This window comes from Patagioenas fasciata, chromosome 11 (assembly GCF_037038585.1).
Source record: "Patagioenas fasciata isolate bPatFas1 chromosome 11, bPatFas1.hap1, whole genome shotgun sequence".
Lineage (NCBI taxonomy): Eukaryota > Metazoa > Chordata > Aves > Columbiformes > Columbidae > Patagioenas > Patagioenas fasciata.
In genome coordinates, this window is record NC_092530.1 from 18,565,908 (window position 1) to 18,584,233 (window position 18,326).

The 18,326-nt window shown below is 40.7% G+C and overlaps 1 protein-coding gene and 1 long non-coding RNA gene across 2 annotated transcripts in view; one reads left to right on the plus strand and one right to left on the minus strand.

The window, feature by feature from the left end:
* COMMD5 (COMM domain containing 5) overlaps positions 1–13,602 on the plus strand; it is an 18,217-nt gene extending 4,615 nt beyond the window's left edge. Inside the window, exons 3-7 of the mRNA XM_065846443.2 lie at positions 154–182; positions 3,937–3,987; positions 8,572–8,667; positions 10,467–10,542; positions 13,088–13,602. Coding sequence (XP_065702515.1) covers positions 154–182; positions 3,937–3,987; positions 8,572–8,667; positions 10,467–10,542; positions 13,088–13,189 — 354 coding nt within the window. The 3' untranslated portion in view covers positions 13,190–13,602. The remainder of the gene's footprint in view (positions 1–153; positions 183–3,936; positions 3,988–8,571; positions 8,668–10,466; positions 10,543–13,087) is intronic.
* Positions 4,268–18,225, minus strand: LOC139828849 (uncharacterized). Its single transcript, XR_011740890.1, has 3 exons — positions 17,844–18,225; positions 9,530–9,602; positions 4,268–6,750 (listed from the first exon to the last, which is right to left on the minus strand). It is a non-coding gene; the product is annotated as an uncharacterized lncRNA (long non-coding RNA).
* Positions 18,226–18,326: the final 101 nt, after the last annotated feature.

Genomic DNA, 18,326 nt, shown 5'->3' on the forward strand with positions numbered 1-18,326 from the left:
CTCAGTATGTAACCTGTAATTTCAAAACTACTGGCACTACAGAATAAAACTTTTGTGGGAAGTCGCCAGGCAAGTAACCACTATTAATTCATTAGGTAAGAAATGACTTTCAAGACTGCATCCTGCAAAATTTCACCTTCCTTGTCTTTCTAGGTTTTTAAGGAAGACCTAAAGGAGCTCAGGTATGCCTGTTAATGCCTGATTTTTTAATGTTTGTTTTTCTATAGCTTTTATGTAACTGCTTCCCCAAATCAACTTTTTTACACAAAGTTGGTACAAAAATTACCTGTAAATAACACATAATACATCTGTTGCAAAATGACATATGAAGTCAGAGGAAAAAAAAAACAGGTCTTGTGTAAGGCTTGCTGAGCATGAGCGGTAAATTCACATGCTCTGGAGATTGGTCTAATTTGGTCTGTAATGTAGGTTATGCAAATATGAGTGACCTCCTCTCTGCCATCCCCACATTGCCCTGCAATATTTTTTAGCATGTTTGGTAAGACAGTGGTAACACTTCAGAAGCTGGGAAACTGCTCTACTTTTTTTCTTTGAAAGACCAATGATATAATGCTCATTAAATCATGCCACCTTGTTCAGCTATGCTCTCCCCTGCCCGTTACCTGTAGTCTGTTCAGCATATCTCTGAATAGAAGTGCATATCCGAAAAGCTAGACATCAGATGCTAATAATCTTGATAAGTTTTCCCTTATTTCAGTAGCGCTGACAATAGCAATGACAGAATAACAGCAGCTGATATTTTCATCTATAGAGAAACCTCTGCACCAAGGCCCGGTTATTTTAAAATGCTAATTTCCCATAATTCTTAGCATTCTGATTACTACCTAGGAGAAATAAATAGATATGTTTCTAATTCTGTCTTTTTTCATCCTTATTTGTCCGTTAACCTGCAAATTGCCTTTCTTCACAGACTCTGTTCTGCAGAGTCATAAGCATAATCGACTTTATGAGCAACTTCAGGCAAATTAAAGCTGCAGATTTAGACATGTAATTGGTGAAAGGTGCAATTGGTGGCCATGATGAAGGGTGCCTTGCAAGTTGATACAATTTAGTCTGCAGCTCAGTGCTGGAGTTTGGCCTGCCTTCTGTCCTGTGAGCTAAAATGCAAGTGGGTTCCTCTGCCATGTCATGGGGTTCACACCCAGGTTAAAGTAGGTCACTAACAAACTCAGGAATTGCTTTTGACCCAGTGGGAGTTGGCTTTTTAGAGGTGCACACAGAATGTGATCAGTGGGGTTAAGGAATAACGAAGAGCACTAAAAGCTCCATGTTGAGTTCTCTGGGGGTGGGTGAATATTCCTCTGCTGAGCAGTGGAGAAAGTTGGTGTACAGGTGTGCCAGAAGCCCCCGGCTGGTCTGGCTGTGTACGCTGGCTAGATCTAGAAACAGACTCTCAGGCTGCTGTCTGTGTCATTTGACCACACTTCAATGCTTACACTTCCATAGTGATTGTTTTTTTCTCACTTTATGGATTATTGATGGAACTATGAGGACACTTTTCAGTCTGGATGATCTGTTTTATATCCTGAAAAATCCTTTTTATCTTGTTGTTCTGGTTAACGTGACTGATACAGGAGCAATAGTTCAGGTAACTGCATTTGTGTTGCTTGCAGACTTGTCTGTTTTATGTGCTGCTCATTGCTGCTCTGCTCCCATGATTCTCACATTATTGGGACTCTTCCTAACTTCCATCTCTGACAGTCTTATTTCCTGTGAGTAGCTCTCTTCACTTGGTGGCTAAACTTTTAGAAGACTAAATAGTTTCTTTACTCTCAAGCTATGATACTTAATAAGTTGGGTAGGACTTTTAGCATCTTCAATTCCTGTGGGAAATGAAATATCCAGTGTTTCCCAGTGTACTTGGGTTTGGAGATGAAATACCTGCTCATTTTTAAGGCACCCACTAATTACATTCAGACACTTGTCCTTGTGCAGTGACTCCCGTGGGTCATCCTGTGACCATGCACATGAAGAACACATGTAAATAATTGAATGGCAGTGTCTTGGCATTATTGGTGTCCAGAGTTTGGGCAGGTGTTTTGCATTTTAAGGCAGAGAAGTGGCTTCTTTCTTTTTTTTTTTTTTGTGTCTTGTTTTAAAAGGTTTGAGCTCTGAGCCAGGTTATCTTTTTTTCACCTCTCCTCCATTCTGTTCTTTTTCCTTCAGTGACACTGAAGATTGGACTAATTCCACCCATATAAAGTCTGGTATTTCTCAGTTTCCTGGTGATGCAGCTGGTCTTGGCTTTTAGTTTTAGTGGAGAGAGAAGCTGGTAGACATGCTCACTTCTGATTAATTAGATCAATGCTACTGGTTTCACAGGGTTGCCATTCTATAGCCCCTATTTCTTGGCCTGACTGGCTGAGCCAGTGAGAATAAATTCACTCTAAATTGTGGGTGCTATTTTTTTCCTTCCCCTCTCAAGTTGTTTAATAACTTTATGGCTCAAGCCATAAATAATGCAGGATTGAGACATCCTCACACCTTCTTCCTTGCCCTTTGAGTCCCTTCCTCAGAATGTTTCTTTGAAAAGTGATTGCCCCCTGTAGCTCAGGCCTGAGCTGTGCCCTGTTATGTGTCTGATCTGCTTAGTGTATGACTGGCCTCGTGTGAGCTGCTTGCACCAGGAACAGAATTTTCACCAAAATCATAAACTGCATAGCAAAAATAATGCAAACGCAAAGGTAGCGTTAATGCTTCTGTTTTAATAACACTTGCTCTTACAGTCAAGCAAGTATTGTGATAGGTATAATAATTGTATTGCAACCCCTGCCTCCAGCTATTCTACTACATACAGAAGGTATTTGGTCATCATCAGGATTTGTTAAGTGGTACATATGCCTCCTCACTTCCCAGTTTGCCTCAGATAGCAACCTTGCTAATACTAATCCAGTTTTATCCAAGCACCATTTAAAAATGTGGTTTAACCCCACTTCTTCCACTAAGAATTCAAGCTTTAATAACTGCTGTTTCATCTTCCCACTGTGTGAGTTGATGAGGTTTTTTTTCTCCCACCATTAGACACTGTAAGCCCTTTAGGACAAGTAACTTCCTTGTTTGCTTTGATTTTTCTTTGATGTAATACAAGCCACTGGTGAGTAATGTCTCTGGGCCTTGATTCATGTTGTGTGCTGGGTTTAACTGCGGCAGCAAGACGTAGTTACTTCTCCCATTTGTCAACCTGCCTCTCAGTAGGAGGTCACCATCCCTGTGGCAAAGGCAGCTGAATGGATCGTGTTTGCTCTGCAGTCTTAGTGATTCACAGCCTGATCTATTGAACTGAAAACAGCAGCTGGTTTGTGAGGCAACAACAGTGTCAGAGGAAGGGTAAAGTAAAGGAGAGGCATAGGGTGGTTGGAGTGTCAGTCTCTTTGGCCAGTTCTCATGGTCCCCATCAAATTGAGGCTTGTTCTCCCCGTGTTGGATTTGCTCCTTTTGTAAGTAATCTTAGCTCCAAGGGTCTCTGTTTTTACTTTTGAGGCAGCAATTCATTCTGTCTTTTCATTACACTTAAGTTGAAAGTGAAATGAAATCTGTAGGTTTGGGATTTTTGAAAGCATTGCTGCACTTGTCAGAGCCATGAGTAGAACTTTGCTTGGCTTTACCAAGAGAAGTTAAGCAAATATGCCATTGTTTCGAAACTCACTGTTGCCACATTAGGCAGGACAGGAAGACAGAATACAGATTTTAGGGTTCTTGATATAAAAACAGGCTGTCCTTTTGAGAGCCTAGACTGAACCAATACTGAAGTGCTTACGTAAGAGTTGATGGCAATTTTGAGCAGTGAAGATAGAAAATGTTGACTCATTTTTTGTGTTCTATAATTTTTTTTTTTTTTTTTTTTTTTTTGTAGCTAAGGCCATATATTCATGGTTACAAAACACTTAACTATTTTGTATTGCTCTTCTTTTTAAGGATACCAGAAGATTTCATCGTGGACTTTTCCAGTGTAGTCTTTGGTAACAGGTTAGTGTCCTCATGTGTCACACATTGTGCAACCAGCAGGGTTGCACAGAGCTCTGCTGACAAAAATCTCAGGCCTACTGAAGGAACAGCAATATTATCTAAATTAATGAGAACAAGATTTGTCTCTTTATTTTGATTCAACGTAGCCATGCGTGGTGGACATGATGTTATATGTGCAATAAGTAGCTTTCATGCCAATTTTCAATTTTTCTGTGATCATCACCCACTGGGTTTTATAATGTTCTGTAGCCTCTGTAAGGTACATCAATACCTACAGGTGAAAAATGCATTGCAGAATCAAGCATTTTTAAAATCATTATCATTGCAAGTTAGAGCAAAACCAAAAGACTTGCTTTGTTGAGGGGCAACATATGCCTTCTGCGTGCTGTGGTGTGTGGAAGCTTTCTCAGAAAGTATTTAATCAAACCTTAATGTACAGCTGAATTGGGAATTCACACTGAGTGACGTGATGACGTGTATAAGAGACGAAGTGCTCTGCCAGCTGTAATTTGTTTTCTAAGCAGTATACCTCAGTAGCTCCAGAGGAAGGACTAAATCAAGAACCGATTGAACAGCCTCTCTTGTCCATTCTAGGGGTTCCTTTTTTCTAGATGGTTCTCTGCTCAACCATATTTAACTTATTCTGCATCTAGAAATTGCTTGAACTTCTAGCATACGCAAAACTTTCCCCCTTTTCCCACTCAGCATGTAGCATCACTAACCCAGCACTGCTCCAGATACTTTGCATGGAATCCTTGTAATCATAGTTGTGGTATTTCAGTCACCCTCACAGGGGCTGAAGGCTGCTGCCAAAGTTAAAAATATTTTTCATTTCCTTGGTTAAGATCTTGGCTTAAAGCTAAAGGTTCTTGGAGTAAAAATAAATTCAGCCTTCTCATCTTTTCTTTCCTCTTCTGTTTGAATTATAGGTGTTAAGAATGCAAAATTCATGCTTGCAAAGTGGAAATATTGTTTGCAGTGGAGAAAGAAGATAAATTTAGATGTCATTTGAAGCATGCATGATTGTCTGTTTTCTACTGTGAAATCACGATGCAGGAAAATTTAGCTTTTTCTGATTTTGAAAGCTGTGATTATCCAGTATAATCTTGCTCTGTGTTTTGAGACCAAAGAAGAGCACCTCAGATTTGATTTCTAGAGAGATCTTCTTTTATAATCTTAAATGTAACACTGAATCATACATATGCTTATTGAGTTGTAAATATAAATGATTGTGAGGTAAGAGAAGTTATTAGCATCTGATCAGAAATTCACTATGAGCTACATAACTCAGAAAAATCCATTTTTAATACTTTTCCTGGCATCTTATCCTGTTTTTGCAATTTTGTTCACTAAACAGCAGCTCTGAAATACTGGAAAATAGACATTTGTATTTCTGTGTCGCTACAGTTCCATAACACTGTAGAGACTAAGAGGAAAGAAAAACTTTCCACACTGACGCCATCAAATAACTGCATGAAATAAAAACATTTTTAAGGGAAAAGGCAACCCTAACTTTTCCCTCTCTGAATGTTTTTAATAAATGTATTGCATTTTTTTTAAATAGTGCAGCTTTAGTTTCTACCGGGGGGGGTGCATTCTGTGTGCTGTTGACATTTCACACATATTCTACCAATTTATTCATTCTCCCTGTTCACTGGCCTGCTAGGCATGTCTTGTTATGTACATAGGGAACCATCCAGAATTTGTCTTTAGTTTTGATATTGTTAAGTCAGCTGCTGCTCCAAATTATCTAATCTTTCATTTCCGAGTGCTCTTCTGTTGCATCCTTTGGCAGATGATGTTCACGTCACCAGGTCTATCATCCTTTCCACATATAATTTGGATGGTTTGTAGCTGCTCCATGGTGCTTTACTTGTTCTAACTTCTGCACTATGTGGTGACAGTATAATGCATCTGTTGGCACAGTGTTTATGGAATGTAATTATAGTCTATAGGTTTTGGATCCATTGAGGCTTTTCTGCTCCATTTTGCTATTCCTTTTAGAAATCAGTGGCTTGATTAATGCCCTGTATAATCTCTCTATGTATGTTTGCCATTCTGCACATTATATCATCCTAACAGGATTATTGCAGTTGCGATCTTGTCCAAGCTGAGAAGGTGCTGACAGAAGCTTAAACTAGGTTATAGACGCTGTGACTCTTTCTGAGGGAACAGTACTGAAGTGCAGTCCTGACCAGAACTAAAGCTTTGTGGTTTGGCCACAGAAGTGCCATAGTTTTAACAGCATTCAGAAGCTTCAGTGTTCAGGTGTTGCTGACCTTTCCCGCCACTGCAAACTAGGATATCTTCCTGTTTTCTCTACTCTTTCTGCCCCCAAAATGCTGGTGCTGCACTGGATGGACTATCTTCCATTGATGGGAGTTAGCATGTCTTAAGGAACCGGTAGCAGTGTGGCTATTTTTAGGCACTCCCCAAATTAAGTGTTAATGAAGTTTCTTTTCCCTAAGTTTCCCGTACCGGAGACTCAAGCACAGATTCCAGAAATTCTTCTTAAATAATTTTTTTGCAAAGTACAGTGTAGAGCAGCTCAAGCTGGTGCCTCCTGAAGAGGGACCGTCAGTGGAAGAAACCTTATAGACAATTATACCCCCACAATCCAAGACCTCACCCACTGTGCGTCAGTCCGGGCCAACTGCAAAACTAGAGTCTGGAGTCTCCCCATTCTTCATTGGATCTCTCCATTTTTGTCCAGTGGACTGTCAATTGAAGTCTTGACCTTCAGTTGCTATTTTGCACCTGCAGCTGTAGAAAAAGAAATTATTGGCAATAACCAAAACATTATTCTGTTTTGTCATCTTTTAGATGCCCTTGTGTTCCTTTACTTGTCTTCAGGGACACAGCTCCCCTTATTTTCTAGCTTGAAGACTCCGTGGCCTTTTTTTTCTTAACGAAGCAGAAAGTTCAAAAGTTCACAGCTTGCAGAAGTTATGCTTAGCAAGCTTATTTATGCTAAGTGAATCCTATATAAGCAGTTTCTAATCAAGTTCTATAAGAAGTAGTATACCAAATAATTCAATAAGCTAAGGAAGTCTATTCCCTACCATTAAGCAATTCTCTGGCAGCGTCTTGCCACTGAGGAAAAGGCCTGTTCTTGTTGTTTAATCCCGCTAATGACCATTCTAGACTCCAGCTCCTCATGGTTGCACCCAGCTGTGGGGACCTACTTCCTATCCAGTAGCTGACAGTAAGAACCAGCTGATTGCTTTTTCTGCTCAATCCTTTACTACTAGGAATGTGTGTCACGTCTGAAACCACCACCCCCCAAAAAAGAAAAAAAAAAAAAAGGATAAATTCTTTTTTATTTTGCCTTTGCTAAATGTAAGGGTATTGGTGGATCTCAGCCTGTCAACCCTGTGTACCTTATCAAATGATTAATCTTTCTGGGCAGTTTCTAAAGGCACCAGCTAACTTGCACACAAGAATCTGAGTAGGGATGTTAGTCTGTCATTCCTAGAGTCCTTGATTTGTTCAGAGAGGATTCCTTGCTGATGTAATGTCAGTAATTAGATTACGTCTAGCATCATGGATAAAGGATGTAAGGTCCCTTATCCTGCCCTTAGCGGGAGTACTGGAGTAGACAACTTCCAGAGACATGGGATGCTTAGCAAAAAAAATGTGGTAACACCAAGTCCAGACTAGCTCCCAAATGGACCAGCTGAGTGACTTCATTCTGAAAATATTTCTGAATATATATCTAAAAATGGGTGGTTGTTAGGTGTTTGTATCAGATTTGGCTTGTTTATTTACCTAGAGCTTAAGATGCTGTTAAAATTTTAAAGATTGTCAACCATATGAAGTTTAATTGCAGTCAACTGTATTTCCTCACAGAAATAAGCTGAGGGTAGATTGGCCTGATTCTTCCTGCAATATGAGTAATAAGTCCTTGGCTTCTTACACATTAGACAAGACAAAATTGGTGAAGGTTGTGCTGGGGTTGGCAGTGAACATTATGTAAGGAACGTAAGAGTTTGTAAATTATGTTGGATTAGCAAGAACCACTGTGTGGTTGTTGGTTTTTTTTAAGTATGCTTCAAAGTACACCCTAATATTACTATATTTTAAAACATTGCTGCTCCCTAATAATGGTTACTTTCTGCTGAAGGAGCACAGTGACCTCATTCCAGCATTTTTGCTCAAGTTATCTGTCTCGTTCCTTCTTGCTTGTTTCTCTTGGATCTGCATGAAGGTAACAATATACTTGCAGATGCCTTTCTATGCCTCACAGTTGCATATAATTGAAATAATAGATATGCCAGCCACCACAATGACTCCTACTAAATTTTATAGTGACATCAGTTTACTAGAATTAGACAGAGTCACTTGGTCTCTGTTTTTTTTTTTTAACATGGACCATAGTTAAGCATAGGAAAAGTGGGTAATCTGAGCACAGCTGACTTAAACACACAAAACCTCCACTCATTTAGACCTCTCTAAATGAGGACAGATGTAGAAGAGAAACAAGTTCTGGACAGGTTTGTTCTGAGAAATCATATTTTCTGTTTAGATTGTTGTTTCTGTTTATGAATTTGCATTTCAGTCTCCCATTTCTGATTGACTCTGTAGGCGTCCTGCTTCCGAAGGCACAGCTCTGGTACAAAGAAGTAGGCTGCCAAGTGTCCAGGACTTCAAGTGGAGAGTGGACGTAGCTATTTCCACAAGGTATAAAAGAGAATCCTGCAAGACCCTAGCAATTATTTTTCCCAGGGTTCAACTGACCTCTTGTGCTGCTTAAAAATGTTAGTGGTGTTAAAATGTATCTTGCTGTTAGGGATTGGCAAGTAGCACAATGGCAAGATGCAGAGGGGATTTTCTGAACGGTGTAGAAGTCAGTTTATATACAGGTTACTGCTGTTAACATGGACCTGCCAACAGGCTGCTGCCTTCATCTTCTAGTAATGAGACTTTTTAGGCTCCTTAGTTGTTCTGATCTCTAAAACCTCTGTGCTAAAAACATTTTACTCAAAGTTTGAGTTTCAATATTTTAAAACTTAATGGAGCTGATACCACTCTACATTTCCTCAGAGATGATGAAATAAATTAGATGGATTGAGCCTCACACAGCCAGACAGGCTCTTGGTTTCAGTGGATCAGGGGAGGGAAAGAACCTATTCAACTTCTCAAGTAGACTATCATTTGTATGTTGTACATGTTAAATAAAAGGACTTTCCATCACCTGGACATCTGCTGTAGATTCTACAAAGAGAGGCTTCAGAACAGCACCTTTACGCTGCCACAGATATGCAATTGGTCAGTGATCTACTCCCTAGTTTCTTTCACAAGACCTTTGTGATCATCCCGTCTGCGCCTTGCAGTGAACAGCTTCTTGCCATCTGCCACAGCAGAGGCAGCTGTGGGGTAGATCTTTGGCTAGAGCCAGAGAGAAACAGAAACTTGTTGTCTGTGCTGTTCCTGGTCTTTCTCTAGGTCTAACCAAGATGGACCAGGGTGAAAGAAATGATCCAGTATTTGTCAGTAGCATAAATTGTTGACATGAGTGACTTCATATTGCATTCACAAATACCTGCATCCAAGGGAGAGTGCCATCTCTTTGCTGCCATAGTTGAGAGGCCCACGGATGATCAGGGATAGTCCTCCTGAAACCAACAAAAAAGGCTCCTAAATGAAAATTGTAATGGCTACAAGTTCATGTGACTCTCAGGTGAGCAGTGCTGTAAGCACCACACAGGTATCACTATGCAGAAAACATCTGTACCTATAAGAGAGCAAAATGTACAGATAAACATCTTCAAGCACAATGCTTGTAAGCTGCAGGTAAATCCTATGTTTTGTTTTTCAAACAACATAGGAGCAGTACATTATCCTTTTCTGGTTTCCTTCCTCTTATTTTCCTTTCCATTCAACCCTCCCTGGGATTTCTTGTTAATCATCCAGCAACAGCTTCTGCGAAGAGCTACGGCTTCTGGCTGTAATGCCTGTCAGTAACTGAGCTGGCTGTGGCAATATCAGTTGATGGAAGCTGCACAAAAATTACTCGTTTCCCCTCTTTAGGTCATCAAATAACAACCCACAAATTTAGAATAAAGCCTGGAAGAGCTTGATTCCCTAAATGAGATGGCAGTTGAAAGTATGAAGGGATGGAAAGGATTAATGCAACATGGTTAACTGCATAAGAAAACTGTGCATTATTACTAGCAGTACTTGGTCAGCTCTTATCCCTACCATAGTTCCACTAAACTAGTTATTACATAAAATGAAAATGCTCCTAAACTTGCAGTTACTAAACTATTAAAAACTTTTTTAGTCTAAAGACTGAGGTAAATTGGACAGGACTCCTATGTGCATGAGTTGCCAGCCAGCCAGGTACAGGACTGTATGACTGAAGTTACCATGTTCTATGTAAAGTCTGCATGAACATCTTAAATTGTTAATGTACAATGCTGTACTCATGACACTGCTGATATCTATTGTTGCAATACTAATAACGTAAACAATTTCAGTTCACTGGCGCGTGCACTTCAACCATCCATTCTAATGATGATGAAGCTTTCAGATGGGACAGCTCATCGCTTTGAAGTAAGTCTGATTGCCATAATACATAAAAAATAAACCACTTCAAGTTCTTTTGAGAAAGTTGAATTACTATTTAAAATATTAAAGCTTTTGTGGAAAATACATTATTGTTGGTTGGTTTGCTTTGAAATCCTTCATTTTCAGTGTAGCCGCATGCAATATATGCCAACCAAAATAATTTCATACCTTGTTACTACACACACTTTGCTGAAACCTCATTTGTTAGAAGAATATCAATTACTGAAAAGGACTGTTGCATAATATCTGGTTTGATTTAAAATTATGGTTTTGTTATCAACTGTAACCTTCAGACCCGATGGTGGCTCTTGAGGGCAGAAAAATGACTGGAGTAGTTTATATAATGTATGATACACTTTCAAACCGCCTGTACTTGGTAGAGAATGGTAACATCCACTTCTGTGGCACGGGTAGTTTCATTCTTTTTCTTCAGTACAGTTCTTGCTGCTCGAAAGAAAGTTAAAAAAAAAAAAAACAAAAAACCTCTTTGCTTTTTACCTCAGAATTAGTGAATGGCAGTATTTATGACACTGTACGTAAAGGCTTGCTGGAAGATGGCATAAACTCTTCCATATTTTTAACCTTTGAAAAGGAGTCCTGTTTGTTCTATAAATAACATGGTGGTGCATACAGGAATTCAGCGCACAGCAGGCGTTGCATTTGAACTCTGTAAAGACTTTGGCTTCAGTTCATGTGTTAGTAGTAGTCTGGAGGAAGCACCAAAGGCCCATGGGTTGAAAGTGGACTGATGTTACTGTTACAATGCCTCGGAAGAAGGCAGCTCGTGGGGAGGGCACAGATTCTGTGCTATGCTGCCAAGTGTTGAGGCTGTCACTTCACAGAAATCAAAATCATCACTCTCTGGATGGTCCAGCTCAAAGCATCCTGTGTGCTGTGTTTGAGGTCTTCCACAGAGCTTAAATGATGCCATGGGCTTCAGGTTAATCCTTTACAACAGGTTAAGTTTCACTTGTGAGAAAAAAATAAAAAAGAAGAAAGTATATTCTTTACTGTTTAGATTTGGAGCTTTATTTCCTGGTATATAATGTCAAGTCTTGGTCTTGGTGACATTGTTCCTGGTTGTTTTGGTTCAGGTTTTTTGTTCTAAGTCTGTGGAAGACCCTTTGCTATTCTGCATTGGAGATGTCTTGGTGTGCCTGTCCAGTACATGAAGAAGTACAGATATCTGACAGCAAACAATGTGCTTCTCTTAGAATGAGCTCTTTGCTGCTGGTTAGATCTGAATGCCAAAGATCTGGCTATAAACATGTTTTCTGTATCTGATGAGTGGCCTTCCTGCAGTTAATAGCTCTGTGGGATAAACCTGTGTTTTGGTTCAAGGCACCATATGCAAGCAAATATAGCCCTCGCTTCTTCAGTCTCCTTTCATTCGGACACATTCAAGATGTCCTGCTAACTAACAGGGCTCACATTAGATGGGAAGTCCGGAAGTTAATTCCATTATGAACGGTTTTAAAATGTGTACGACACAGGGAGAAGTTACACTCTTTGGTGTCTTGGGTTTGGCTTGTTTTTTTTTTTAATAGTGGTGCAATATCTGACAATGAAGATTTTTTAAAAAGCAATGGGAATGGCAGCATTTCAAGCCTTCTTGTATATATGTCAAAAGTGAGAAGGACATGATGCTCTTTAGGTGTTTCTGATGCATATGGAAAATGCAAATCAGGTGTTGGATTCCTCTCACATAATTGGTATCTGTGCTACAGTAGGCAAAAGGATGACAAGGAACTCTGTCAAAAGAACTGCATGTCTTCAGTGGAGTCAAAGGAGCAAATTAGGCAGTGCCCTGCAGAGCAGCCTGGGACTAACGAGGCTGGTGTTCATACTCATGTGAGCACGTGTCAGTGCACTGCACTGGTGTTGGGCTGTGTCACCCAGTCTGTGCCTGTGCTCAGATGTGGCTCTCCGTCTTAACAGATAAGAGACCTCCATGCATTTGGCTTCTCAGGCTTGAAATGGTAAAGGGACATCCATTGGTCTCCTACACAGTTGAAAATGTTTTGTATATTTAATCAAATTCATTTGCCTTCTATGTATAGACAGTGCCCAGTCCGCTTTTGTCTTGAGGTTGCTGCCAAGCCTTTTGCTTTGAGGCTCTATTCCTTTCTCCTGCAAGTTTGGACAAGTAGAACATCTGGAATTTGTTGCTTGAGAATTCCATAGGCTCCACAACCTTCCAGGTGTCCTTATCTTTCCTTCCAATCCATGACTCTGTTACTTCACCACAGCAGCCATCAGTTTACTTTCTGGAGCACTTCTTTCTTACATCAGGCAGCACAGAAAATACACTGTGTAGCTGTTATTTCCCTTTTTTCCCCCACTGTGCTCTTCTTTTTCACCCAGATGATTTATTTGAATTATTAACCTCAAATATTTTATCTTAAGCCTAAAAAAAAAGTATTTAAAGAAAGATGGGACTGACACTGTGTAATGTTCCCCATTCATAGGTATGCCCTAGTCAGAGTTCCTAAGATGCTTCATATTTTCTGACCTCAATATTCTGTTTCAGGTGCCAGTTGCGAAGTTTCAAGAACTGAGGTACAATGTTGCCCTTATACTGAAGGAAATGAATGATTTGGAAAAAAGGAGCGTACTGAAGATCCAGGACTGAGCACTTCTCTATTGGGAGGTTTTAGAACAGAGCTGAGACCCTCAGCATGTGCTGTGAATGGCAAAGCAGAGGATCCTCATTACTTTGCCTGTCTGAACTGCAGTGTAACATTTATGATGTCTGCTGTAAATATTTTTTTTATTCAAGTGTTAAAAGCACAAGCTCTTTTCAAAAGATTTGAGAAAAACAAGAAATACATCCATGAAAAAGTATAATGCTGTTTGTGAGCATTTTTGCATGATTCATCAAAACATTTTTTAAATAACCATCTTAATAGATATAAGAGTCATTTATTTCTGATTATGATTCATCACTCTAATTATTTTTGAAAGCCTGCTACCGGAAGCCACCTCAATGTGTATCATAAGAAAGCTCTGCAATATCTCAAATAAAAAAATAACATAAAAAACCCACTCCTGTACTCAAGTATGACAAATATGCTCTTGAGTTTTGCATAAGTAACATTGTTTGACTTCTCACTAAGTAACTCAGGTATAGCTACAGGTATTTAAAGGCTAATTTTGAAGAAAATTGGAAGTCTGTGGATCAAGAAGGAAGTGTCGACTGAGCTTCCAGAACTAATTCCATGGAGTTGCAGAAGTGGAGAGGTGCAATCTAAGTCTTTATCTGGTTGATTTGAATGGGCTAAATAGCAGTGATCTCATAGATTTCTAACTGGGCATGCCTGCCTCTTGTTTCATGTGTTTCCTACGTGTTTGATGTGAATGGCATCATCTGACTTACTACTGGGCAGATACCTCTGGCACTGCCATAACAGCGAACAGCAGGAGTTTGCAGTCTTGTAGACCACTACAGCTGTATATTGTTAATAGTGCGAGTCAGACCGCAGCATGAAGAGGCTGTGTACAGCGTCTGGGTTGAAAGTCACGGCTATCAGGATATCCAAGCCCCCGAGTCAAGAAAAGAGTTAAGCATAAGCTGAAGTTCCCTGAATTGGCCAGGCAGTTGGATTTAGATGATCCTTGTAGGTCCCTTGCAACTGAAATATTCTCAGTTACTCCTTCACCCCATGAATAAACCTTGGAAGAACTCCCTTGGCTTGAAACATATGTTTTAAGTCTCATTTAACACCATGGGACCACAAGTATGTCCCTAAGGTTTTTGCCAAGAAGGGATGCATTCCTCATTCATTGCCTGAATGTTCCCCCAGCAGCAAAGGTATGGAGGCTGTTAGCAATGGTCCAAAGATGGCACAGGCCACGGGCCCTGGTACTATTGGACTTATCTGGCTGTCAAAGACAGTTTAAAAAGCAACTGCCACTACCATTTTTAAGCATTGGCTTATTGTAGCTGCTGTCAGGGTTTCTATCTCAGTAGTACCACCCATACTTCTCTCTTTCATTTCTTTTTTTGAGATTGTAGAACTTGCCTTTATCTTCCTCACTCCCTGCAGAAAAACACTGAAATAAAATCGTGGATTCAGGAGGCCTTTTACACTCCCACAGATGTTTGTGTAGGAAAATTCACGTCCTGTTCTCTAACCATCAGTCATGGCACCTTCCTGGCGTAATGGTCAGGTCTCCCTCTTTTTTTAAGTTTTTTTAAATTGGCTCAACTCCATGGGCCATCAACCCAAATCTGTTCTTGCCTATGGACTACCACAGGGTGTGCAGAGCACTCGGAAGTACAAGGCCATCTGTGACTGTAGTTGTTACATGACTTCTCACATCCCTGCTTCTAGTAGAGAAGCTTTGTCGGCATGACTAGTAGGTCGGAAATTCACACTTGGGTTAGTTGTGTTTGAAAGAGGAAAGAAACAGGTTTGCTAGTTATTTTTGTGGTCTTAAAATATGATGCAGATTATAGTTCCAGAAGGCTGAAGAATGTAGTCATGCTTTCATATTGCCTGTTATGCCAGCCATTAACTGCTGGAAGGAGATCAGTATTGTGCTCATTGTCATTAAAAGGAAAAAAATTAAAGCTCCCTTTGTAGAAAAATCACACAAGGGAGATGTGTTTTTGCAGAGTGAGTCACCTCCTGGCTTTAACTACTTCTGTTTAAGTGAAGGATAAATCCATTCTTCATCTCCTGAACAATGCAGGTAGGTAGGGGGTTGCTTTTCATTTTTCCTTTCTAATCAGGTACACCTCATGACCTACTGTTGCTCCAAATCCATGAATATGTATGAATGTATGAAAACTCCACACTTTTAGGATGTTGTATAAAAATACCCACTCCAGCATATCTAGATTGAGCATGTACATCAAATTTACACAGCTGGTTTTGCTAAAACAGTCTTTGCAGAGCCAAGCCGGATGTCAGAATCAAATATTTTGTATTTGTTTGACTTGTAGTGAACAGTACATTAGTAGCTGGGCTTTAAAATATTTTGCTGTTAGTGATTGTACGGCTCGTTCTGTACCTGTCACACCCCACAAAGCACTAACATTGACCAAACGCCACACGCACCAGGAACTAGCAGAGGCAGAGCCAGCTGGTTTCTCCCGAGAAGTCACAGAGCTGTTGCCCATAGGCCATCCATAATAAGGTCTTAACTGTTTCCTGGCTTCGGACCAAGGTCTGTGTTCTGAACCCTCATAAGCATGTAGCTTCCACCACAGGAGTAGCTCACAAGCACAGCTGGCCCTTTTCTCTTAAAATGTTTCAGCCACATCCCTGTTGGTGTAAGAGAATTCCCAGAAGTATATTTCATAGTGCTTTTTTGAGACTCATTTCAGTCCTGAGAGGTCAGACTGTCAGCTACCCCTGCGGATGCTTTCACACACTGTAAAGAGAGACTGTGCAAGTTCCTTTCAGAGCACAAACACTGATTACTTTTTCTATTATCATCTCTTTCCTTCCCCTATCTTGAATTCATGTGCTGCTAGAAACCCTCCCTTTATACCATGACTTACCTCTTTAAGTGTCTGCTATGTAACTATGTAAATACTGGTGGCGTGTCCCTGATAGAGAGATTGTCCTTGCTTTGCTACTGGTAACCAGCGGTTATATCACTTTCCCTCGCTTGAATAGGCTTTGACTCATAGTGGTTTTCAGGACAATGGTTATAAAATAACACACTGAGGGGTTGTCGAGACTATAGTTTTGCAATGGAGACAACTGTCGACCTCAAGGCTACAAGAAAGCAGTTTTCTTTTTTTTCTTTTTTGTTTGTTAAGGTTTTGTTGTTTTATAGTGTGAGATTTTCTTGCCTGGAAGTTTGGAAAACAAGAAGTCTATGTCAGCGAGCTTGAGTCCAGTGGGAAAACTTTGAGCACAAATGCTAATTTTTTCTAACTGCTCTGAAGCATTGAATAACTGAAATTTTAAGTGCTCCAGTTGTCCTGTCTTTCTTCGAATTATTTGATGGCAAGTTGTGCTATACTTTGGATTATTATCTGACTTAAGCAATGGGAAAAAGAATTACAGAAACCAGCAGTTATTCAATTAGCTGCCTTCTTCTAATTAAAGGGCTTGTCTGGGAACAACAGTTAGGTGTTGAACTTTTTTTGTTTTGTTTTGGTTTTGGTTTTGGTTTTGTTTTGATTTTGTTTTAAAGATTCAAGAACCCTAGAGAAAGAAGCCAAATTTTGGCAGATGCAAAGTGTCTTAGTATCATAAGGATCAAAGACAACTGAAGGGTCTGATGGCCAGCTTCTGTTTCCAGGTATATATCTGACTTTGTCTATAAGCTTAAGGATTGCCTACACATGGACACATAAACTTCACAAAATTAGCCCTAATTTTTAATTTAAAGTGTATATTATTAAGAGTTAAGGTCCTTTAATTAGTTTTTCAGTTTAATTTTAAGTTCACCTGGACTTCCTGAAGCATCCTCTTTAAACAAGTCTTACAAAAGTCACATTATATCCTTTCTTCTGTATTTTGCCCTGTCCATTCAAAGCCCATAGGCAGTGCTTGTCCTTTAATACCTGCTTAGCTTACACAGTCTAAGCCTGGGAGCCCAGATACTTCTGTAAATAAGAAATGGGAAATTAATTCCTTCATCCTCTCTCTTAAGCTTTGTGAGGAGACCAATAGGATCAGTAATAGGGCATCCTCAGAAATTTCAAATTCTGCAACAAACAGTGTGAGAAGTGCCCTATATTTTTAGAGTATTTGCAAATGTGTGTACGTATACATCTCATGAACATTTCTAGATCTGTGCAAAACTGCAAACAAAAAAACTCGGACAACTTCTTCTAAAACAACTGCTTCTATTCTATGGTAGCACATGTCATTTTCTCCCTAGGCTACGTTTAGCACAAATGCTTACAAAACTAGTGTGATACTTTCATATAATGAAAATTGATGGGAATGTGCAGATTGAAGTGGTCAACACAACTGGTCTTAAATAAAACAAACACACATCACAAGGTGTGGGGTTTTTTATCTAGCACCTGGCATAGGCAGGTGTATCTATACAATATGCCGCACCACATGGCCAAACACACCATTTTCCTGCCAATGTTCTCCGTACTTGTCCTGCAAGCATGATTACCTGACATTAAAACAGCTTCACTACTACGTAGATTCGATAAAGAGTGATTAACCATATAACTACAGCCTCTAAAATTCCAGTTATAGCAGGAAATACAATTCTTGTTTTTCAAAATCGCTTTGAACTGCGACTTCCTTTGTGTTACCGTAGGTACCAAAACACCAAACCCAGGACTGAACTCCGTTTCTCACCGCGGTGTCACTGGAGACCAGCGGGTCAAACGGAACTTTACGCGCAGCGTAACCGGCCGGGGTACGGCTCCCGGTGGGTTCCTCCATGCGGTGCGCGGCTGTGCCGGATCCCGCAGCGCCCGGGGAGAAACACGGCAGGGGCTGGCGGGGCGGGGGACGAGCGCCAGTTGGTGTCGGTTGCGTGTGAGACCGGCCGAGGCGGACAACAGCAGCCAGCGGTGCCGAAGCAGCGCAGCTGCCGCGCCCGACGGACTCTCACACCGGCCCGGCCCGGCCGCCGCTGACAAGGCGCCCACGCCCCTCCCCGGCCGGGCCCGGACACCCGTTCAGGAGCAACACCGGCTTGCCCCAGCCCTTGTCGGAGCCCGGCTGGGGTTCCGGGAGGTGCTGCCCGGGGCAGAGGCGGCGGGCGGGCCCCTGGGCGGGCCGGACCGGGGCCGTTGTTGGCGCGTTACAAAACCGCCTGGTTTTGTAACAACCTGC